The sequence below is a fragment of the Dermacentor albipictus genome, chromosome 10 (assembly GCF_038994185.2).
Source record: "Dermacentor albipictus isolate Rhodes 1998 colony chromosome 10, USDA_Dalb.pri_finalv2, whole genome shotgun sequence".
Classification (NCBI taxonomy): Eukaryota; Metazoa; Arthropoda; class Arachnida; order Ixodida; family Ixodidae; genus Dermacentor; species Dermacentor albipictus.
In genome coordinates, this window is record NC_091830.1 from 74,445,419 (window position 1) to 74,470,846 (window position 25,428).

The following is a 25,428-nucleotide window of genomic DNA, read 5'->3' on the forward strand; positions in this document are numbered from 1 at the left end:
CCGATGCTAGTGGCCATGGAAGCGGTGCTGTCCTTCAACAGCATGATACCAGCTCACGAGGGAGAGTTGTTGCCTATGCCAGCCGCGCGTTAATGGCTGCCGAAAAGAACTACTCGATCACAGAGCAGGAATGTCTCGCTGTAGTTTGGGCGATACAAAAATTTCGACCATACCTTTACGGAGGGCACTTCGCGGTCATAACCGACCACGACGCCTTATGCTAGTTGTCGTCAATTCAAAATCTATCTGGACGCCTTGGCCGCTTGGTGGTCCGATTACAAGAATACGATTTTGAGGTTGTCTACAAGTCTGGGAAAAAGCATCAAGATGCCGACGCTCTCTCTCTCTCGCTATCCGCTGCCACTATTACCATCGAGCACATCTCTCCATTGCTCGCCACTTGACGATGAGACGAAGTCTCCCCTCTCGTTATTACCTCTAGCGCTTACTGGCACGTTATCTCCCAATCGCGTCACTCAGCTCGCCTCATGCCAACGTTCTGATCCGTACTGCAGCGGCATTATCCAGTCCCTGTGCTGGACTACTTCTGCACGAAATGCCAGATTACGTTGACAACTGCGACTATTTAAGCTCGACGACGTTGTGATGCATCGCTACATTTACAACTCTGACGGACACCGCTGGGTGCCTGTACTTCCACCTTCGCTACGTACACAATTCCTTGAAGCCTTTCACGACGATCCTTCTGCTGGACATTTCGGCTTCCACAAGATATACCACCACGTTCGGAGCCGTTTCTTATGGCTAGGCGTGTCTACCTTTGTGGCCAGTACGTCGCTTCTTGCGTCCAATGTCAACGAAGGAAACGGCCAACTTCGCCTCTTGCTGGGCTTTTACAGCCTATTCCATGTCCCGCGACACCCTTTGACATCGTTGGGATAGACCTAGTCGGCCCTCTGCCCATAACGCCGGCAGGTCATCGAGGGATCGTGAGAGCAGTTGACCAGCTCACACGTTACGCAGAGACCGCTCCGCTACGCTCTAGTTCGGCCTCAGGCGTTCTCACCTTTCTGGATGCCATTGTGCTGCGTCATGGTGCACCTCGTCTACAGTTAAGTGACCACGGCAGGACTTTCTTGTCAACAATGATCACAGTAGTACTCGGAGCTTGTGGCACAGTTCACAAGACGACATCTACATATCACCCTCAAACAAATGGCTTAACCGAGCGATTTCATCGTGCTCTCATTGATATTGACACATGTACTTATCTTTATCGGGCGACCACGTTTCGCCGCCTAACAAATGTAATCGCTCAGCGCGGGAGGCGCCTGCATGTATCCGCAGTTTCTGGAAAGTTATCGATGGTTCTACCCGGCTGTCTGTTGTCACCGAACGTTTAGTTATCTGATTTCATCGCGTAACGCGAATGGTGTAAAACTTTGTGGAAGGCACGCGGGTCAGAACGGTCAGTCTGGAACATTCGACGACTGCTGTATAAAAGCCGATGCGCTTGACCCGTTGATCAGATTTTCGACGATCACCGACCGTGTTCGCCGCTATCGTTGTGCTATAAGTGTAGCCTGTTTTTGTGGGCACATGTTCGCCCAATAAAACGCTCGTTTCGTTAATCACAGTATTGCTACTGTGTCATTTAATGTCACCACCACGTGACAATATGATATCAATGTATATCGGGCCCAACCACGACAACTGGGACAAACGTTTACCTTTTCTGACGTTTGCTCACAACCCCGCTATTCAACAAACTTCGGGGTACTCACCTTTCAACCTAGTTTACGGCCATTTACCAACATTCACCATCGACGCCGCTTTCTTCAATGCCCCAACTAACATCTCGGCCAGTATATCCGAACACTTCCTATCGAGACTTGAGGAATGCCATCAACGTGCTCGCTTCAATACCGAAGTCAGTCAGCTAGATCGCAAGCAACGTTACATCTCCCGTCGCGCCGTCTCCTTTCGTCCTGGAGAGGAGGTGCTCCTTTAGCCGCCCGTTCGTACACCCGGTTTGTGTGAGAAGTTTGAATCCCGCTTCATCGGACCCTACATTATTAATGAACAAACATCCCCCATGAACTATCGCGTTACTCCCATAGGCGTTTCTTCGGACCACCAGTATCGTGGTTGGGAGATCGTTCGTGTTTCGCGCCTCAAACGATTCGTTCGGCGTTACCCGCCTGGCTAAGTCGTGGCCTGGCTGGCCTCTTTCGCACGCGGGGAAATTAGTGCGGGCAGTATTCAAACGCTTCATATTCTAACCTGTACATACTCATCATCACCGTCTTGGGGCCTGGTGATCGGGCTCTCACTCGAGAGCATAAAGAAGGGGCTGGCTGCCTCAACCTTGTTTGACAATATATATATATATATATATATATAAATATATATATATATATATATATATATATATATATATATACATTGCCGCGATTCTTTAGAAGTAGGGGAAATTGACTATACATAACAATTGATGTTTTCTAGGACGCTCTACGACTTTTGCATGCCAAATTTGGCCCTAACAACGACACTTGCTAAGTAGGATAACCGATCTTATCTAAATATGCAATTAAGCTTAGTGCAATACATAGTCGGACCTGCTTCATACCATGGCCAACAACATGCACTTGGTCACCTCACCCGCAGAGAGCTTAGGCACATTTCTTAACCTTGACCTAAATGAGCTGCCTATTTACGCTGTACGTTGATGCGAAGGTTTCCAGCGTCTTCAGTATTTCACGTGGTATTGATGGTTGTAGCGAAATAGCATATTTTATGCTACACATCTACCCCGTCACTGCGGCAGCAGTGTTGTTAATTGTGATCTTATTCATTATTGCACATTTGCAACACCTCGAAACTGTTAACTTCCAAGTCTTAGGCGAGGCTAAGCAGTGCGTACTGTTCTTTTGCAGACTACCAATCTGGATACGACTCTGCATATCAGTCCAGCATGGGTTAGTATGTACAACACATTCTTTGATATACGTGATTTTCTTGCATCTGGCCATTGGTAATGTTCCTATACTGAGCATTTCCTCTCGAATGGGTCCCTGCCATGGACACAGTAGCTTCAGCATCGTTTAATGGGACCCAAAACCACCCGCAACATGCCGTGAGATGCCGTAGAAATGAAATAAAAACTATTTTATAGTGATAAAATTGAGCACGCTGTTCGTTATTTACGCAAGAATTAAACTGTAAAGTTGGCGCTATAAATTCCAAAGCAGCAAAAGTAAAAAATGATGGTGTGTGGAACGAACCGGCCGCGAAAGCTTAGTGCTTGAAATGTACGCAATCAGATTACTACACGTAAGTCGGCTGCTACAATTATCGTTTAAAACCGCCGCCTTTATACCACATAGATGCTAGCGCTTTGTTCTATCCTTATTACGAGTAACTGAAAGAACAAACTTCATAATACCGAGCGGCGCTGCCTCCGTGACATCCAGTGGGACGTCAGAGCCGTGGTGCCCCTCATCGCATGGGGGCTCAGATGAGTACTTTCGTTGTTGCGGGGGCTTGCGAATGAGTACGTTCAATTCTCTGGTTCCCTTATGAAATACAAAAAATGCTGTTGGCTAAATGCTCCCTGAATGGGTGCCACAACTACATGAATAAGACCACTGGAATATCCTACCGCTCCCCACCAATGCCGCGTGCAATCGCTATCACGCTCACCTACGAATGTTTGCAGCATGTTTCCAGTGTTCTATTTCATAATGACGAGCGCGACTGCAGATTCGGAAATGTTTATGAAAACTGTATGAAGGCGTTACCACAAAGCATTGGACACTGTGACCAGTAAGGTTTCCACTGCATCAAACAGAACGGCTTGCATAAAAATTGGTTAGTTGTTGGTCCTTTTAATGTAATTAGACATGTGATCTACACTTCTCCCTGCATAAAGCTGAAGTAAACATTCTTTCCTCTACGAGCGCCATATACCCGTTTCATGCTCATGACATCGCTCCGTATACTTCTCAATCTTTTTATCTCGCCGATTTGATGTTTGCATGCCGGCCCAGCTTGCGACTGGTATGGTGCATAAGTATAAAAAAATTGCACCAGATTCTAGTTGTTGCCTTTGTGTTGCATTAACATAGTGATTTCATGAAAAAAGTCATTGTGTAAAATATGATTACTCCTATTTTTACCAGAATATTGCCGTAATTGTTCCCATTTCTAATGTTGCTGTCTCTAAGTAAGCAGGTATCGTATAAATGCCAATTAATATTTAATTACACTTACAAGTAAGCGTGCAAATATGTCTAGGAAAGAGAGTAAGATAATTGTAGAGTGTTTTTTCAAAGTAATATCTGAAACCCGTAAAGCAACGGTTGCACAGATGCCGATGGTCAGACATTCACGAGAGCATCAGTGATGTAGCGTAAAATATTTGCGAGGTAATTTTGCCAGCAAATGCTCTCAGCAACCAATATTCTGAACGTTGACAGAGGTATGAGTGTTCAAAATTGAATCAGTGATGTCATATCCAGGAGATGTGTGCGGCCTTTCAGAAATATAGTCCAAATATAAATTATGGGGTTTTACGTGCCAAAACCACTTTCTGATTATGAGGCATGCCGTAGTGGAGGACTCCGGAAATTTCGACCACCTGGGGTTCATTAACGTGCGCCTAAATCTAAGTACACGGGTGTTTTCGAATTTCGCCCCCATCGAAATGCGGCCGCCGTGGCCGGGATTCGATACCGTGCCCTCGTGTTCAGCAGCCAAACACCATAGAGAAATATAGTCCAATTTGCAGCGAGAATATTTTCTTGCGAGCAGCGGGAGTAAAGATTTTATTGCTCCTAATAACACACTTGATAAAATTTTTCCGTATATAACACTTTCAAGCATTTGTTTAACAAATATATACCAAACACCATCTTTCGCCCACACGAATTTAGCTTTGCAGGCATATCAGCCATAGCGATCCCCCCGTTTCCCTCAAATTTGGTATCACTGGCAGCCGCAGTTTTTCCACTACAACTAGCTAAATTATAGGCCATTCCTGAAGCACAATAAACAGTCTTATGCGCCTGTATTCATACCTAATTAAAATAGTCTTAATTCACTCACACACTTCTGACTTTGCCTACATATCCTTCGTAACATGCGCCACATGCTAACGAAGCATGAAGGTTACTCGATTTCTTCACCAAGGACACCGCCGGCGCCTATATAACATTTAGAGTTAGGTAGAAATGGAGCACTGAATACGCTTACATTCTCGCCAGGAACGTTAAACTCTCTCCTCAGATTGCAACTAGCATGATCCAAATTTTTCTTTATGCGAACTTGATGACACGTGCGGTTCTCCAAGGACTGTTGAAAACTTTACATAGAATGGCCGTACGCCATTTTTGAGCACTTGTCTAAGAAATTTCTTTGCAATCCTGTAATTAACTGATCCTCATAAAACTTCCCTCACGCATCACCCATGGGATGCCCCCTTTCTTCATGGAATGAAACTTTGCGGTTAATGTAACTTTGCTTCCTACTGGGTTCATAATCCTTGCTGGTAAATCTATGCACACCAGAGATAAGTAATCTTCCGCTAGAGTTCAACTTATTCTACCGAGATTATATCTTTATTCTATCTCATACACGGCATGATTCTTATTTCGTTAAGCTATGAGCACCGCGTCTCGTACAGGTCAGAAGAAAAGATAGAGAAAACCAAGAACGCGTCTCCTATAACGCACAAAAGGTAGCGTTCATTCAATTTCAATGGACATAACATACGCAATTCACACCGACGTTTGGACGTTGCCAGTCACATGGGCCACAGTATGGCATTCAAGCATTCATTTAACAAATCTTTACCAAACATCGTCATTCGGCCAAACGGATTTAGCTTTGTAGGCAAACAAACCATAGCAATCCCCCCCCCCCCCAGTCATAGGCCACAGTATGGCCAAACAAAATATTGCTGCCAAGCGAGCAGGTTTACTTTGTAAGCATTTCGCACAGCGACTTTGAAAACGCCGAAAACGAGTGTTGATCAAATTTGTTGAGCCTCAATTTACCGGAACACTTCGCCCATGGCATGACCGTTCTTCCCCCCCCGCCCCTCCACCCCCCACATCTATGCCCCAATTTTCGCTTGATACAATCTCCGTAAATGATTTAGTTCTTTATGGAGAGTGCGAAAACATGACTATATCTTTTCTGAGCGCTTACGATTTTACTTACTTTGTTGCAAATAAAAGAAAAACGAAAAAAATAGCAGCCAATTAGGTACTTGTGAGCGACTGCTGGCCCATTATTTCTCAGGCTGTGCTCTTTTATCTTAAGTTTATTAACGCGATCATTGGTAGGTAACTACTTCCAGCCATAACCTATAATATTTGAATTAAAAAAAATTGTGGGCCTTCATGCGAAAACCATGATCTGATTAAGAAACACCCCATAGTGGAGGACTCCACAGTAATTTAGACCACCCGGGGTTATTTAACGTGCACCGAAGTCTAAACACACGAGTATTTTTTCCCATTTTGTCCCCATCAAAATGCAGCCACCGTTGATGGGATTCAATCCAACGAATTCTTGCTTAGAAGACCAACACCATAGCCATATACTACTCTGTAAATGCATGTTGACCTCCAGTTGAAATGCTTTATGTAGAACATATGTAGTGCCTGGTTCTGTTATTTCTTGAGTGCATGCTTCATCGGTTAGGTCAAAAATATATTTTTTTTCAGGTAATTGATGTGCGGGCATGGAAACTAAATTATTGCAGGAACGCGACCATTGTACAAAATAAGTAGTGTTTCATACAAGTGCTAAGCTAAATTTCCTGAGTAACTGGAATATATGTATTAATGTATAATGCTACAGGCTCCTTAGACACCATCTATCCGATCAAGCAATAAGATGTTTGGGTGACGGTAATGAAGGGACCTACTGCGGGCATAAAACCATATTTGCACCTATTTACGCTATGAGCGAAACAGGCTAGTAGCAGCCAAGATGGCACGTATCAAGCTGCACTTTCGTTTCCCAGTACTTACATACTCCTTCTGTTGGAAGGTTTATTTATAGTAATGGGGGATGGGTAGCTTAAGGTAGGGCACTGTCTCTTCGGCGTCAGAATCTCGTATAGAATATTGACGATGCCGCTGTTGTTGGCGCTGGTCTTCTTCCCCACACTGCGGTCTCCTTAAGTCTCCTAACGTATGGTGTTGTCCCTCCCCCCCCCCCCCCCCTAAGACAACAACACTCAATATGAACAGATCAGAGTCCAGCATTATGCGGCTTCAGGTGAACTATGTGAACAATATCAGTCTGGGTGAGCGCAGATATCGGTGTACGTCTGCCTGGAGTCTTCTTGAAGAGCCCTAGGGGAGTATATTCTCAAAATGAAATCATAGGGTTTTACGTGCCACAACCACTTTCTGATTATGAGGCACGCCGTAGTGGAGGACTCCGGAAATTTCAACCACCTGGGGTTCTCCACCTAAGTCTAAGTACATGGGTGTTTTCGCGTTCCACCCTCATCGAAATGCGGCCGCCGTGGCTGGGATACGGTACCGCGACCTCGTGCTGAGCAGCCTAACACCATAGCCACTGAGCAACCACGGCGGGTGTCTATATTTTCAGTCTGATAATAACTAAGCTTCTATAAGGCTGTTATCAAAAGGCACGTCGCCAATGCTTGCTGGACTAACACCGCGGCAGCTGTCGGGGACAATAAACAGAATAGCATTTCGTGAGAGCAACATGCTTCTGAACAGCTCCTGCCCAAGGGGGTGGTGTGGAGGGGGAGGGGGGCTCTATAGCCTTCCTTCACTCGTCATGATCTAAGTTTGTTATTACGAATGTCGTCTACGATGCGAAAATGCGTAGCAATCCAAGATTTTTTTCTTTCGTTCAGTCGAATCACAGATCGCCACGTCTACTGGTAAGTACATAGGGCGTACTAAGACCTTTTTCTTACTAAGTTCAACTTCCACATTTGTTTTTAGTCCCATCTCGTTATAAGGAATCCAAATTTAGTGAACTAACATTATAGTGCCGCGAAATGCTACTCCGAACTCCCACAGGCACCCATGTATTTAACCTGCAATATAGTGAAAGCGGCTATAGTGACGAAAATGATGCCAAAAAAATGTTTCCTTACTATATTTGGGAACGACGTGAATACGTGCTTCCCTTTAATGGTGCGCTAATCAATGTGTGCAAGTGTGCACTCATGAAATGATGCCAGCAGCTCTCTTGCTTTGTTCTGCACCACGCGTGTAACAATATTGTCGTTCAGATTCCGGCGAACACAACATGACTAGAGCTCTCCATGCGATGCAAATTTAATTAAAGGCAAGGGAGACGGCGAAGGATTGCTATTTACTCTTTCAACGGCTTGAGTCAATTCTGACAAGCTTACCAGAAAAAATTGCACAAACAACCGCATTTGAGCATTTCACAACCAAAGATCCTTAACCAGCCTTTCACATTCACAGTGCAATGTGCCGTCTCTTGAACAAGAATCAAACAATTTTGCTTACAAAAATTTTGTCAGCAGTCTCATCTCAAAATATCATAACCAAAGATGTGCAATTTTATGTCAAAAGCAAATATTATTGGCTCTTTTCAACGAGAATGACGCGTCCATAGAAAGAAAAGCCTTTTTATGTATTTACAGAAAGGCAAAAATTCTGAACTACGCGGCTACATTGAAGATACCGATGCAGTTAAGATAGTTCTCCGGTGCTGACGACTTCCCTATAACGAGGTTCTATTTTATTAGTAATGAACAAGAGAACACGGACAAGGTCAAGGAACTTCTGTTCTTTACATATGTATAGAGACAATTTAGTTTGTTCAATGATTATCTTAGGTTAATTATTGTACATTGTTGCTCTTTGCCTACTTGTATTATGACTGCGTGCTCAACTCTATCTCAGAGCAAAAGCCCCTGTCAGACTGTATAGCCTTTCGCTTTTGCTTCGATTTCTGTTGATGTACAGAAAGAAAGAAACCAATGAACAAACAAAACAACTCATCAATACCGGCTGTGCAGCAACATTGCCAGATGGATCAAAAGTGCTTGGCGCGATTGTTAGCCGCTCGGGCTTCCAGCAGTCCTTGCTGTTCAGTAACACGCCGGAGCGTCCAGGTGAGCTGTGTAGGAGGAAGTTGTGGCAATGGCTGCTGTAGGGGCAGGTAAGCGAAGGACCGTACAGGAAGCTTACATGCAACTTGCTCCGGCACCGATTCTTGTATTTTTGGTAGAGGGGATAGTGAACCAAGAGGACGTCCATGACGCAAAATGTTTCGTCAATCACTCGAAAGCCCCTGGTCAAATGCCGCGGCCTCCTGAACTTGTCCTTGGTTTGGTACATATTTATGAGCTCTGCTACAGTACGTGGGCTCTTGGTGATCAGCATTTCAAAAACATAAACGCCATGCATCGTACTTCATTCTACCATGTTCTGGCGTAAAAGCACCAACACGTTCGCACAAGTCGGGGACTTCAATATGCCTGGTAAACGTTTTCCCGATGGTTTTCAACCGCTCGCTCAGAAGCTGCTCGGCGCGCTACTTGCTGATGGAGGTATGACCGAAATCATCAGTGAAACTGGTGTTGAAAGCTAACTACTACTACAAAATCCTCTTCGTGATTTCTATAGCACAGCTGAGTTGTCTAGTCCGCAACTGAGTCAAAAGCGAGCTAGAAGACGACATTGTTTAAATTGGTCATATCGTCCCATCGATTGTGTGAGCTCACCCATTCGTACGACGACAGATGGTCGTAGACGTCATGCCCTACTGTACCGTTGAACATCATGAGATTCCACTTGCGAAGGGTGCCAGAGCAGGCAATAGACAGGTGTGGGCAACGTCTGCTATGTAGAGCCAGGTATACCTTGTGGCAGAGCCTCACAACGGAGTTCAAACAGGGAGGTGATATAGAAAGTCCAACACTCCCACCAATGGAAAAGGGGTGTGTTCAGCAGTGCTGGAGGTAGCATCAAAGTAAATGAGTAATCAAGCGACGCAGAAGAACTGGTGGAAGCAAGAGCAGCTCGTACTCGCGTCAAGAACTTGTGATGCGGCTAGCTCCAGTTGCTGTACTGCAGTTATCGACAATTTCGCTGACCTTGTTTATGCGCACTTCATCTTCGTTACCTATTATTTAGTGCCGATGAAAAGAGCTGAAAATTATTCCCCACGCGCAACTTTTACATTAAAGGTACCACGCAGTAAGTATACTCAATGTGGAAAACCTTTTTGACTGCTTCGAAACACGACGCCATCTGGACTTAATTATCGAATTTTGTTCCGAAATTAATCGCATACAAGCCCAACAGCGATCTATACGCTTACACAATGCAAGAGGTGCAACACCTTTTACAGTGAAGCTGTTTATGGTTAGGGTTGCGTGGATTTTTCTGTGTCCGTAAACAAATCTGTGTGTGTAAGAACTCAGCTCCCGCTTTCGTTTGCAAGATCACTTCATTCTACCCAAGAACTTGTGTGCCTAATCAATTGACTATGCATTTTCGGATATGCGAGGGCTCAGACTTCGTGAGCGTGCCCATGTCTGGTAACAACACTGTCCGAGAAGTTAAAGAGTAATACTAAATGATGCAATAGCTGCCATTGCTGCGCCCTTGGTGCGAAACTACTCACTTTTTTGGTATGCGAGACTCACAAGTGTTTCTGTGATAATCGTACATTTCTTGCACGTGTAATTCCTGCTTTTGTGAACTTGACTTACAGTGCCACTTATTTAGAAAATTTATATCTATCGCTTGTGTGTACGCTGTCTCACTGTGGAGCAACAAACGGGTCAGTGGGCCTGCTACTTCCGGCAGTATACATGGTCTTTAGACAGGCTTTCAAAGACGCCCACTGGGTCTAAAAAAATCAAATAAAAATTGATGCTGGTTCATGCATACACAGACGCTGCTAAATAAGCGATTGTTGGTAGATCAACGCTACAATATGCCTGGAAGGAGAATCGTCGTAACTGGATTGACTTTTCACCAAGGTTTCGGCATATCTATAAAGCTACGACATCTCACATCGCTCCGTTGCGTATATATAAGTTAAGCGTCTTAACATTGCAAAGCCACTCAAGGGCTAAGTGCCAAACAATGAAATCTTCCTTACCTCCGTAAGGAAGCCTTCATTGCGGTGAGGCTACCTTATGTCTCTTTAAAAGCTTCCTTGCTGAGGGTCCCTTGGTGAAGACTTCCTTAGTGCTTTCTCAGCATAAGGTAGCTGCAAAGCTACTTTTATGCGTCCTTACGCCACTCGTGGCCCTGAACGAGCGCTTCACCTCGCTGCTTAAGCACGTGACCTTTGCTTGCGCATGCGCGCCGTCGCCCACCTGCGCAGAAGCGCGAGCACGGTACGTCTTGCCAGGCATGTCCGTTTCAGTCACGCGTGTGGCATGAAAGCGTTGCTAGGCGTTGCTAGGCGTTGCACGACGCCGGCGTGCCAGCGTTGATGGAGCACGTCAAGTTTTGTACTGTAATGCGCAACTTTTTTAAAGTTTAGTGAACAAAACTAGAAGAAAAGCATCCACTCTTCTCCATATTAGCTCTACAATTAAAAGATTGTGCGACGATACATTTTTAATGGAATAATGGTGCTCGCGTAAAGCTGTTAAGAGATATCCTCGAACCCAGGGATGCGGCAACCGCTCCTTACGTGAGAACGGGTGAAGGGAGCTTTCAGAGTACGCTTGCTTCCTCCATCGGTACTTCGCTGTAAGGAGACCTCATGTTAGGTTAGGAAGCGCTCGAAGCAAAGGAACGTTTCATTGTTTGCGCCTAAGATTCGGTGTCGGCGGCCATCATGGACGTTGACGACACAGGCGGTGTCCCAGCTACTCAGCAGGAATGTCGACACGCGGGTGCGTAATGCTGTTGCCCGCAGTGGAAGTCGGAACGGTGCTTTGGAGCTGATTGAGCAAGGCGGGTTGGTGCGTCTACGCGGCAGGTTTTGTTTTTTTCACCCAAACGTACTGCAAGTCTCTAGAGCCCCGCTAACCTTATTTGTTGGGGCGGTGCATGCACCGTTGATACCAGGACGGCCCGACGGCCATCGTAGTGATGGCAGGTTCACTGAATGTTCGTGAAATGTAGTGACTTTCTTATTAAAGTAGCCGCACCTCTATGAGAAATGCTGGAATGATAGTTTTCGTATTAGTTTGGCATAGATCGGCTTCTTTAAGGTGCATCCGAACAAGGAAGCTTTTACAATCAAACCCTTCCGCATATGTGTTCGCCATGGCCCGGAACCGAACGCGGGACCTCGGGGTCAGCAGCAGAACCTCGCAGCCATTTGGTCACCGCGGCGAAATCTTCAGTACTCTAGCCTCAATTGCACCACATCACTTATTCTCCGAACATGCTGTGGCACGTTAATTTCAAGGTTGCCACTTCTTTCTTATTTGCAGAGAGGATTCTACTTCGTCGTCATTCTACTGCAAAATGATCAGCCTTTTCTGCGTCGCATTTGTGTTCAGCTGCGGCGTAATCGTCATCACCGTGGTGACAACAAGTAAGAATAACGCCAATGTCTAACTGAAAAAAAGAATGTTGCGCACTGGTTCGTTTTATGGAGAATGCCTTAAGAGGAAGCTTTAGCTCGGGTGCTCCTAGCTAAATACATGTAAAAGGATAAATCGTTTTTCTCGACAACCACTGCACCAAATTTAAGACGTTTACAACATTTAAAAGAACAGCTTAAAATCTAGTGACAATTAGTTTTGAATTTTTCATTTAGGTCGTAAATTGTTTATAAAAAATAGCAAAATGAATAATTTTAAGAAAAGTAAACTATCCAGTTTGCAGCTCTGTAATTCAGCAATCAAAGATGATATTACAATTCGGTGAATTGCATACAACGGTAGTATATCTAAAGCGGACAAAATTGATATGTTACACATAAATTCTAAAAAAAGTAATTTTGCTATAGAGATATTGCAGAACCCTTGCACACAACGTAAGGAAATCATATAAGTTATAAATTGACGTACCAAATTTGCGCGCTTTGAATGATGTAATGGATACCGTTTACAGAACCGCGATATCTGTTCTTGATGCACAGATAATAATACGTAAACTTCGTGCTTCTCTTTTTTCCCAGCTTCCAAATTTTTCAAAATTCTCTTTACGAAATTCAGGCCCCAAATGGAATTTCCGCTTCCAAAAGTCACTACAATTTACCTTTACCTCACAAATGCAATGAATTTCATTAAATTCGGTGCAGGGGTTACTCCAGAAAAGCATTTTTACAGTTTGCATGTACATGAATAGCCCGTGTCGGACTTGGGCCCGAGCTAAAGCTGCCTCTTAAGTGCTTTGTAGGGCGAAAAATACATTGTATGGCCTAATCGAAAAATTGACGGTCCGGCGTCACGGCACCAAAATTCAATGGCACTAAAATTGATGGTGCCAACCAATCAGTGGTGGGAGTTAAAACCGCGACCTTTGGTGTTAATTGAGGCAAAATTAGGTAAGGAACTGGAACGCATGACTATTGGTGGGAATCGAACCATCAACCCTTGTGTGGGACCACGGATAAATGGCACCAGAATTCGTGGTACCACCACCGATGGTCGAATGCACGGCCATTGGTTGTAGTTGAACCCACGACCTACGGCCTTATTAAGGCGAGGTTAATTAAGTCACAGGTAATTAGGACACTCAAATTCACGACATTTGGTGGGACAAAACAAGTAACAGGAAGTAACAAAGCATCTGAATGAGAATGTCCAATAATTTGATGAATGTCTCGCGAGAGCGCAGGCTTTCACCCACATCCTCTTTAGCCTATGCTAAAGTGCCTATCAACTTTTCTTTCGTGACCATAAATTCGCGTGTACTGAACAAGCGTCAGGCACTGGTAATTAAAGCGCGACTTGTAATGTGAGCGAAATATTTGGTGTCTTATCTCTCGAAAGTATCTGCATACAGAAACTGATATGACATCGCTGCAATATCAGTAGAAATTATCGAATTAACATCGAATTAAGTTCAGGCTTTTTCTACCAATTTCTGCTTCGGGGAATTTATCATGCAGCGCTTGATCTTTTCTTGCCTACAGAAAAAAGTTTATTTCCTAATCGCCTAAGTACGTGCGTTCCTTGTCAAACCGACAATGCATCACGTCGAATCCACAAGAAGGCGGTCTAATGTAGTTACGATGCAGAAAACGCAGCGACGATTATGGTTCTAAGAACCTTGGCCGTGTTGCCTACTAGAGCATAACTATAACGTCGCAAAATCAGCAAATGGCCACCTAGCTGTTCAGTAACGAGGGCGGCGACTGGCCCGAATTTGAAATTACAGAAGTAGTTGGAAAAGAAACAGGAAATAATTTACCCTAGAAATCGTTGAAGCGTCCCGATAAAGAAAATGAAGTTTTCAGCACATCATTTTTGTTAACTGACAAGGTGGTGTCATGAAGAGCTGTGAACCTGTGACCACGCGCATTTGCCGAGCACTTGCAGTGGCATAAACCAATATTCCCCTTGAATGTCGAGTAAAAATTTCACTTTTTGCTCAGTTGGCTTCAGTCGAGTTCATTTCACGACTACAAGCTGTTTGTAGCTGACTTCGCACGATTTTGGCGGAGCTGAGATATGATTATCGGATAAACACGGCTCGAAAAAAAAGACGGTTGGTTAGGTTAATTTTAGATTTTGTCTGAACGTGATAATAGTAGTAATCAATACATTTCAATGCCGATAGCCGTCAATATCAGTTACTCAGAATATATTATGATATGTCTATAATTGGCCGTAGAAGGGGTGTAATGTGAGGGTTTTTTCGCTGGGTCCGTCTGCCTAGCAACCGCAGCCTAATCGAACTTGACTGTCACGCCATCCGCCAGACAGCGCGAAGTGCCTTAGTTCAAGATGAACGAGAGCTTGGTTGTACATAGACGCAGGGAGGGCACAAAGCCACCGGCCACAAGATTCTCATAGTGTTTGAGTAATTAGTAACGGCGACATGTCACCGAGTCACAAGGCAGCTGTCAACACTGAAGAGGGGAAACTCAAGCACGGGGATGCTGCCTGCGCGAAGCTCACCTCGCCAGATCACGCTCCGTCCACGCTAAGAAGACTGTCAACGGTCATGACGAAACTCTAGCACAAATTTGGGAACCGTATAGTGGCCGTCAGGGGCAGCAGGGCGTCAAGCTGCGTTCGGAGGTCCTAGAGCGGAAGGGGGTCGTAGGAACACAGACGCGTGGTAGCCGAGACTTCAGAAGAACTACAGTTTGACCTAGTTGGTGTTTACAGCATATCATATTCACCGCAAATAAAGATGGTGACAGCGGAAGAGAACACATAAACGACACGGGCGGTAACTTTCAGCTGGTTTATTCACAACAGCCCATGGGCATGCATAGACAAATAGAACATGCACAGAACTCAGCAAACAGGAACACTCATCAGCCTAGCGGGGCAAGCAATTATAAAAAAAATCTATTTGCGATTGAAACAACCTAATGGAAGTGCCACTAACACTGTTTCGGCCTTTATTTTTTATGACTCCTCCCAGTCAGTGATTGTTAAACGAGGAGAAGCGATGCTGTGCTTAGAATCAGCTCTCCGCAAGTCGTGTATGCACAAGATGCAGCTTGCCTTTGACAATACGATTTCCAGTCTTAAGAAGGCAGGGTTCCCTGACTCGATGATAACGCCAGTGGTGGAAACCCTCCTGCAGAAGGTAAAAGGATCTAGGAGCAAATCAAGGGTGAGGACGACTACTATGGCCGTAAGAGCTGAAGTGGCACCGTATATGCACAGGGTCACTCAGAAACTAAGGAAGGTGGCAGGCAGGTTTGGCGTCCCCGTTGTCTTTTCAGCCCCTCTTAAGCTCACGTGGCTATGCCCCCGCACCTCCCGTGGTTCTAAAGGAAGGCATGGCTGTAGCAAGAACCATACCAAGCCGATGGCAAAATACAATGTAAGAGTTGTGTACGAAATCCCCCTGGCGTGTGGCAAGTCCTACATACGGTACACAGGATGGTGTCTGAAGGATGGAGCCAGGGAACACGAACAAAAGTTAACGATAAATGAATTGGTGCACTTGGCTGCGCACTGGAATGCCTGTCACTGTGCACCTCTTTTTAAGGAGATAAAGATTCTGGGGAGAAGCCAGGACCAGACTGAACGCGACCTGATGGAGGCCTATCACATAAAAAAGACAGGCCAAGACTGTGTTAGTTGCACTTCCATTGGGTTGTTTCAATCGGGAAAATATTTTTTTTATATAACTGGTTGCCCCGCTAGGCTGATGAGTGTTCTTGTTTGCTACGTTTTGCGCATGTTCTATTTGTCCATATATACCAACGGGCTGCCGTGAATAAAGCAGTTGAATGTTATCCCCCGCGTCGTTTATGTGTTCTCGTGCGCTATGCCTCTCTTTATTTGCGGTCAATATGATATGCCGAGACTTCGGCAGAATACAACGAGCGCATCCTGCGTTGCAGTGTGCAAAAGGGGTCACGATGGGCGTCGTTCAGCGAATAATATCGCAAAACGAAATTGGCTGTCCTAGAATAAAGGCAAAGGACTCGGCTCATTCTTATTGCCTGCGAAAGAACGTATGCTCGTGTTCGGTAAAGATAAAGTACCAAGGCCACGTGTGTAAACACGATGAAGTGCAACGATCTATCCTAAGGTACTGCTTTAAACTTCTGACAGTATTTGTTAGAACGTAACGAAACGCGAATGCCATGCGCATCGTTACAAACGTAAAGTATGTCCAATCTAAATCTCCGCCAAATGGCAAGCAGTGTTGCGTGGATAATAATATGGCTACATTGGTTTTGACTATGCGTCAATGCGTACTCACATTCGGTTCATTCTTTTTTGTCAGGTGGGAGTGGGGACGACGATGTGCTCGATGAAGCGCCGGATCTAGGAAGCGGTGGCGGTGGCGGTGGTGGTCAAGGACCGGGACCTGTCGGGCCAAATAATCCCCCCGTTATATCCAGCGGAAGAGATACAACCAACAGTGGCCAGCCTACCAGTGCGGGCCCGGCTGCATCTCCGAGGTCGCAAGCCACTCCTACGAGAGCAACTACCGCACCACCTGCGAACACAAACGGTAAGAATTATTAAACTGATACATTCTGGGGTTCTACGCGGAAAAAGTGCAATCTCACTATGAAGCACGCCGAAGTAGGAAATTCCGGATAATTTCGACAACCTCAGTTTCAATGCCATGCAGCTATATCTAGTGCTGGTCAGTATCGAAGATGCATGTACTTTAACTACCATCCTAGACACTCTTTATGTGTCGTATCTGTATCATGATACCTCTGGCAAGACGTGTATCAGTACCTCTACTTCCGTTACATGAAATATTGTGGTGTGTATCTTAAGATGCAAGATACTGGCTATCGCAGCACCAGTGTGCGGAACTATTAACGTTGGCTGAATGCGCCTCTCAAGCTGATACTGCTGCCGCTAAGCCACCTGAATAAAAATAAAGTGCTTCTGTCTTTCCGTCAGAGCCCTCCAGCCACGGCAGGTGATAAGGTGTGCGCGTCCCTGTAAGTGGAGTAGAGCCACGTGGTGGCGGTCGCGCCATCTCGACAAAAACAAGCATGTGAACTTCTGCGTGCAGCGGAATTTTAGTTTCCTTGATTTCTTATTTTTAGTTGTGCTGGTGCCATGACGCTTGCTCGTAGTCACCGTATTGTGCTGCTCGAGCCAATGCGTGCGGCGTCTAGCGCGCAAATTCTGATGGCGCTGAAGTGTCGTTGCTGAAGTCTCTTTTGCATGGTGCTTTGTGACGATGTCTCAAGAATGCTAGAATGAGGTAGCCTTGCGTCTAGTATCTTTCACACATTGTTTTTGGAATGAAAATATTAATACCTTGAGTAAGAAAGACAAATATTCCGATATACTAAAAGACCTATCATTCCTTACTCCGACCAAAGTAGGTTGGTCGGAGTTGAGAAATTTTCAAGCAAACAATTTTTTGCATGCGCGTTTTCTGCTGGAATAAAATATGTACAACAAGAAATTCGCCAATGTATTGAAGCATGCGAAGATACACATTGGAAGTATCGTATCGGATACAATAAATAAGGTTGTATCTCGCATCTGTATCTCAAATGGGGGTGGCCGAATATCTTGCATTTAATAAATGCAATTGCAAAGTATCTTTGTCCAGCCCTGGCAGTATCTGTGTAAAGGAGCGTTTTCTTTTTCTGCGTCTTGCTTTCGCCGGACTCGCCGCCAGGGGCCGTAGGGCACAGACTAACATGGCCTCCCACTTTTCCTGCTTCTCATCCTGGAACAAGTCCAGTAACCGGTACAAACAAGTCCGGTGTAAACAAGCCCTGTACCGGTGTAAACAAACCCATTTACGCCGGTACAGCCGGCAGGACGAGAGACATCGGCGGACACTAGCCACGTCTCGAAATGTGTCCCCCAGTTCAAGATATCAAACGCTATTCCCGAGGAACGAACGCCTTCTAGTTTAGGCCTAACGCCAAACCAGCCCCCGGAATCCAATCGGCAGAAACGCCGTCGTGCGACGTCTGTCCTACACCAATAGCAGATTTCTTCGACAAATGCGCCAAGACCGCACAACCACAAAACGACGATTGCAAACCCACCTGCAAGGTATGCGCAGAAGGGAACGAACCTGCAAGTGCAGAGTGCAAGGAGAGAGTGAAGCCAAACCCAACATCCTGCAACATACAGCAACAGCGCCTCAACGGCCTCCGAGAAAGGGACAATGGCTGGAACCCCAGCAGTGAAGCGTTGGCGAAGCTGGGTACCTCGGCGACTAGCTCGAACAGTAGCATTGCTGGCAGCTCCCCAGACGCAGCAGGTCTAAGTCAATACTGGGGACTGCTTCGCTCGGACTCTCGCTCGTGCTTCCACTCGGTCACACGCGCGAGCTTGGCCAACGTGGCAAGCGGCTCGAGTGGCTTGAGTGGTACGGCCAGCTTAGATTTCTCGTCGGCCGAAGCCGTAGCCATGCGGGTTTTCGAAAACAGACATTAGAACAAGGAAAGCAAGTTGCAGGACCAGCACAGGCAATTGCAAAGCCAGCTTGTACAACTAAGTATTACAAAGTGCGATGCGACACCAGTTTCCAGGCTTTGTGAAATGTTCGGTGAGACAGCTGTACCTCCACGGACAGCTACTACACAAATATGGACAGCCGTGCTTTCACCTGATTTGCCCTCTCAAGTGAAGGATTTTCATTGGCAATATCAGCGGGGAATTCTACCTACAAGAGACAGGCTTGAGCGCTGGCATATGGTAGCGAATGATAAATGCATATATTCAGCAGAAACAGAGACCAACGCGCATGTAGTAAAGGACTGCGTTGTAGCACGCACCTTCTGGAAGCTAGTTCCAAGAATGTTCGGAATATCCATCGCGCATGATCAAGCCGAGATCGGTTTGATAGTCTAGTCTACTGCAGCGGTGGTGGTGCTACGTTTGGTGGTGCTTCCGCAACATTGCAGAACGATCTCGGCAGTCAAATAGAGCAATGTACCCCAGAATGCGAAAACTACGGGTGATAGTATGGGGTCATTATCAAGAACAGTTGTTCAAACTCAGTGAAGCCGAGTTTCTTCGCCGCTGGTCTACGCGGTACGTAACCGTTACCCGAGGAAAAGTTTTTCTACAGCCAGAATAATGCTCAATTCTGTTGCCCGAGTTCAGACTGTATCTGTATGTGCCCCGGGTACCTTTCATAAACTCGAGGCTGACAATAATGCTTTTGCGTGGACGCTGTAATGAGTTTTGTTATTGTTGTTGTTGTTGTGTGTAGCAAAGCCAGTGTCAAGCAGACAACATTTATTATTTCGTTTGCTAATCTGTTTTCTTTACATCAAGTATGATGTATTACATGTGCTGTACCTTATACTGTACTTTTCGTTCATACCACAGTTGTAAGTGTGCCTACGGATGAATAAGTTTCCTTGTCAGCAACTTGCTCGAATGTTCTCGTTTGAGTGCCTGGATAACGGCTCTGGCGTTCGGCTCAAAGTCACTTGAAGGTCGCCGACAACGGAAGCTTGGAGCATTTGATGCTTGATATTGACCGACAATATACTCCTTAATGCAAAAGTTGAGCGCAGCCTTTTACGTATTTTCGTTTCGCGGTATATTGAGGCATCGCACCGATCACCGCACCGAATGGCAGAGCCGCGATGGCCGCCGCTGTGTATAGACAGTCCACACAGTTGCCGCTTCCCGAAAAATGCAGTTATCAAACAGTAATCTTTACAGGGAAACTCCTTCAGCGAACGCTGTGCGCCAAAGCGAGCTCAAGGTAAATATATCTGGTAGCAAAGCTTCCATAGAAGCCCGTATGTTCAAAACACGGCGGTTCATCGCTGGGGTGCTACAGCGTAGAACTATTCCAAACTGTTCTATTCCGATTCTGCAATCATCTCTTCGCGATTGGTCAAAAACTTTTTCGGACAAACCCCACTTCACCTGTTTGTCACGCGACGTCACGAAAACCACGATAGCTCCCCATCTGATATGACGTGTACACACGTATTATGCGTCATTTGACCGAACAAAAGAAAGATAGTTATTTCTGATTCGAAGCCGTTTCGCCGTAAGCCCTCGGCTATTGGTTAAACGTTTTCGGACGGCATTCATTTCACCTGCTTGTCCTGCGACGTGACAAAATTGCAAATTCTCACCGCGTCAAAGTGACGTCTACGCGTTAAAGATGCATTATTATGTCGAACAAAGCTAAATTTTCTTATGAAAAGCCGCAGGCTGCCGGGTTCCGAAAGGAATAAAACATGGCTGCATCCGTATCGGTTTTTTTTAGTACAATAAATCTTCCGTGACCGTGTAACGTTTTCGAGCACTTTCGGCACGTTGACGACCTCATTCTGCCAACTCTTCTTTGCTGCGGATCCGCTTAAGCGTCCTCCTTAAGCTTCCGTTGCATGCCATCGCGATTTTCGACCAGCCACCTCAAGCTAAGTAAGGGAAACCGGGCCAATCGCAGACGTCGGCAACACCCTCTTCATCCGGTTATCAATTTTCAGTGCACTGCCTCCTCCCCATCGAATCGCTCTCGTCTTGAGCGTACTCTTCGGCTCGTGTCAGCCCATTAGATAAGACAAGCCGCTCAGTGTAGGCAACGTTATTCGTTTTTCAAGCAAACAAGTGACCGCCTATGAACGAGGAGAGCGTTTTATTGCTCTTTTCAGACAACCCAGCGGGTGACCGCCCGATGCTTGCGTCGGCGGTTACGTAGATTTGACGTCAGGAGATTGGAATAAAAACATATTGGAACCGTTTTACGTTATGGGGCCCCTGGTTCCTGAGCCTTAGCGCTGTGTGAGGAAGGAGCACTTCCGCAGGAAGAAAAGAAATCATGTGGTGCCATATCCGTCAAAACCGGAAGTGACGCCATCTTTTTTTTCTCGAAAATGTGAAACTTGTTTTGGTTTCCTTGCATTACAGCAATATCGTCAAATTCTGAGCCGTTCCACATGATTGGCGTCCTGAGCTCTTGGCGCGGAAAGCGATGCAGTATAAGGCCGGCCGTACAGGTGTCGAAATAGTAGTCCTGTGCAGAGCGTACTTTGGTGTTAGGGCGCTGAGCACGGGGTCGCGGGATCGAATCCCGGCCACGGCGGCCGCATTTCGATGGGGGCGAAATGCGAAAACACCCGTGTACTTAGATTTAGGTGCACGTTAAAGAACCCCAGGTGGTCGAAATTTCCGGTGTCCCTCACAACGGCATGCCTCATAATCAGAGGGTGGTTTTAGAACGTAAAACCGCATAATTTAATTTTTTTTAGAGCGTACTTTCTTTGGAGGCCAACGAAATCTCTTCGTGTAGAGTGGTGGTCCCATCTTCGAACGCCAAGGCCGTCTGCCAGCGTAGTTTCGCGAAAAAAGCTAAAGTAAAAAAGTACCTGTTAGCCGTGACTCACTACGTTTCACCGAACATGTTGAGAATCGACGAAAGTACAAGCGTCATCAAGTTTAGTTACACGTTGACAAGGAAAACAACAATACCTTTAAGGCAGGCGTATTGCAACAGGTGAACTCTACGAGCGTGCCTGTCTGCACACCTCAAAAGATGCATTGCATTGCATGTAATAGCGGCGTCAACTCTTATGGGGGGCACTAAATAAGATATATATTGATAGTGATAAAGTAGAGGGAGGGGGAGCCCTGGCGAGGGGCAGGCCATTATGCATGCTAGGGATGCGTAGTGTGCCTGAGTGGTCCGTGGCTCGGCAGCACTCCATGCAGGGTGGGGGATATTCAGTGAAAGAGTACTCGCCACGTCGACCGGTTTTTTCGCGATGGCCGCCGCCATTGCGGGTTTCACGTCGCAAAGCGAAAGGTCCAAGAAAGAACCTGCGGCTACTTGGTCTCTCCTTTTCTCAGTGAAACGACTAGCCGCTGCGTGCGCATGTGAACAAACAATTCCAGAAATAGTTGGAAACTTTAGCGTTTTTCGACAGAGTCCAAGAGAAAGCCGAGCTGATCCAGTGCACAGTGGACCGTAACGACTAGGCGGGACTTCGCCGACATAGTGTCAAATAGCAAACAAGAGCACCGAGCAGCGGAGGCCGATGTCAGCGACGGCCCTGAAAATTTATTAATAAACAACTTGAAACACATGAATGCGACATTCTATTGTATCTCGGTGGTTTTGTTTAAGAGGGATGCTGAACTGTTGCAGGATGTGAGCAGTGCTACACGGCCTTGTTAGGCTCAGGTGACAGTGAGCCTTCTAGAACCTGCATAATATCAACAGATATTGTAACCTATTCGCACAAACAGCGCGACAAACGAGAACCGAGACAATCATCATGTGAGTGCTGGTGACTGTCTCGCTCCTTGTTTCTAGAGCGCTTTCCAAAGCAAGATGCATTACCACTAGTCCAGCGTCGTACGCAATTCCTCATAATTTACCAATTGTTTTATTTTTGAAAATATCCAGTTGCCCTTTTCATGCAACGTTTAGCGGTTCAGTGTACAAACCAGCCCAAGATTCTTTAATGGATGAATTCGAATTCCTGGCTTTGTTTTCAAACAAAGGTAAAGTACCAAGGCCAGGTGTGTAAACGCAATGAAATGCAAATGTCTATCCTAAGGTACTGCATTAAACTTCTGACATTATTTGTTAGAACGTAGCGAGACGCCAATGCCGTGTACATCGTTACACACGTAAATTATGTCTAAACTAAATCTCCGCCAACTGGCACGCAATGTTGCAAGGTTATTATTACGACTATATTAGTTTTCACTATGCGTCAATGCTCACGCACATTCTGTTCATTCTTTTTTATCAGGTGGGAGTGGCGACAACGACCAAGGAAGCGGTGGCGGTGGCGGTGGTGGTCAAGGACCGGGACCTGTCGGGCCAAATAATCCCCCCGTTATATCCAGCGGAACAGATACAACCAGCAGTGGCCAGCCTACCAGTGTGGGCCCGGCTGCATCTCCGAGGTCGCAAGCCACTCCTACGAGAACAACTACCGCACCACCTGCGAGCACAAGCGGTAAGATTTATTAAACGGATACATTCTGGGGTTCTACGCGCAAAAAGTGCAATCTCACTATGAAGCGCGCCGAAGTAGGAAATTGCGGATAATTTCGACAACCTCGGTTTCAATACCGTGCAGCTATATCTAGTGCTGGCCAGTATCTAAGATGCATGTACTTTAAATACCATCCTAGACACTCTTGATGTGTCGTATCTGTATCATGATACATATGGCAAAATGAAATATTGTAGTGTGTATCTTAAGATACAAGATACTGGCTATCGCAGCGCCAGTATTCGAATCTATTAATGTTGGCTGAATTCGCCTCTCAAGGTGATACTGCTGTCGCTAAGCCACCATAATAAAACTAAAGCGCTTCTGTCTTTCCGTCAGAGCCCTCCAGCCAGGGCAGGTGATAAGGTCTGCGCGTCCCTGTAAGTGGAGTAGAGCCGGCAAGGTGATACTGCTGTCGCTAAGCCACCATAATAAAACTAAAGCGCTTCTGTCTTTCCGTCAGAGCCCTCCAGCCAGGGCAGGTGATAAGGTCTGCGCGTCCCTGTAAGTGGAGTAGAGCCGGGTAGCGGTGGTCGCACCATCTCGACACAAACAAACATGCGAACTTTTGCGTGCAGCTGAATTTTCGTTTCCTTGATTTCTTGTTTTTAGTTGTGTTGGTGCCGTGACACTTGCTCGTAGTCACCGTACTGTGCTGCGTGAGTCAATGCGTGCGGCGTCTAGCACGCAAATTCTGATGGCACCGAAGTGTCGTTGCTGAAGACTCTTTTGCATGGTGATTTGTTACGAAGTCTGAAGAATGCGAGAATGGGGTAGCCTTGCGTCTAGTGGCTTTCACACATTGTTTTTGGAATGAAAATATTAATACCTTGAGCAAGAAGGAAAAAAATTGTGAGATACTAACAGACCTATCATTCCTTACTCCGACCAAAGAAGGTTGGTCGGAGTTAAGAAATTTCCAAGCAACCATTTTCTTGCATGCGCGTTTGCTGCTGGATTATAATATGTGCAATAAGAAATTCGCCAATGTATCGAAGCTTGTTAAGATACACATGGGAAGTAAGGTATAGGATACAATAATTAAGATGGTATCTCGCATCTGTATCTCAAATAGAGGTGGCCGAATATCTTGCATTGTACCATAATGCCATTGCAAAGTATCTTTGTCCAGCCCTGGCAGTATCTGCGTAAAGGAGCGTTTTCTTTTTCTGCGTCTTCCTTTCACCGGGCTCGCCGCCAGGGGTCGTGGGGCGCAGACTAACATGGCCTTCCGCTTTCCGTGCTTCTCATCCTGGAACAAGCCCAGTAACAACCCTACATTTACACCGGTAGAACCGGCAGGACGAGAGAAATCGGCGGACACTAGCCACGTCTCGAAATGTGTCCCCCATTTCAAGATATCGAACGCTATTCCCGAGGAACGAACGCCCTCTTGTTTAGGCCTAACGCCAAACCAGCCCCCGGAATCCAATCGGGAGAAACGCCGTCGTGCGACGTCTGTTCTACACCAATAGCAGATTTCTTCGACAAATGCGCCAATACCACACAACCACAAAACCACGATTGCAAACCCACCTGCAAGGTATGCGCAGAAGGGAAAGAACCTGCAAGTACAGAGTGGAAGAACAGACTGAAGCCAAACCCACCATCCTGCAACATACTGCAACAGCGCCTCAACTGCCTCCGAGAAAACGACAACGGCTGGAGCCCCAGCAGGGAAAAGTTGCCACAGCTGGGTACCTCGGCGGCTAGCTCGAACAGTAGCATTGCTGGCAGCTCCCCAGACGCAGCAGATCTAAGTCAATACTGGGGAGTGCCTCGCTCGGACTCTCGCTCGTGCTTCCGCTAGGTCACACGCGCGAGCTTGGCCGGCGTGGCAAGCGGCTCGAGTGGCTTGAGTGGTACGGCCAGCTTCGATTTCTTGTCGGCCGAAGCCGTAGC

The 25,428-nt window shown here is 46.1% G+C and overlaps 1 protein-coding gene across 6 annotated transcripts in view; it reads left to right on the top strand.

Moving 5' to 3' along the window:
- Window positions 1–25,428, top strand: part of LOC135898084 (uncharacterized) — a 140,422-nt gene that overhangs the window by 55,648 nt on the left and 59,346 nt on the right. For 4 of the 6 annotated variants that reach the window (XM_070526726.1, XM_070526724.1, XM_070526723.1 and 1 more), the window contains exons 3-7: window positions 2,898–2,939; window positions 7,865–7,891; window positions 12,398–12,501; window positions 16,836–17,066; window positions 23,278–23,487. In XM_070526726.1, coding sequence (XP_070382827.1) covers window positions 12,432–12,501; window positions 16,836–17,066; window positions 23,278–23,487 — 511 coding nt within the window. In that variant the 5' untranslated portion in view covers window positions 2,898–2,939; window positions 7,865–7,891; window positions 12,398–12,431. Of the gene's footprint in view, window positions 1–2,897; window positions 2,940–7,864; window positions 7,892–9,034; window positions 9,104–12,397; window positions 12,502–16,835; window positions 17,067–23,277; window positions 23,488–25,428 lie in introns of those variants that run through there. The other 2 variants (XM_070526722.1, XM_070526727.1) reach the window with 2 other exon arrangements.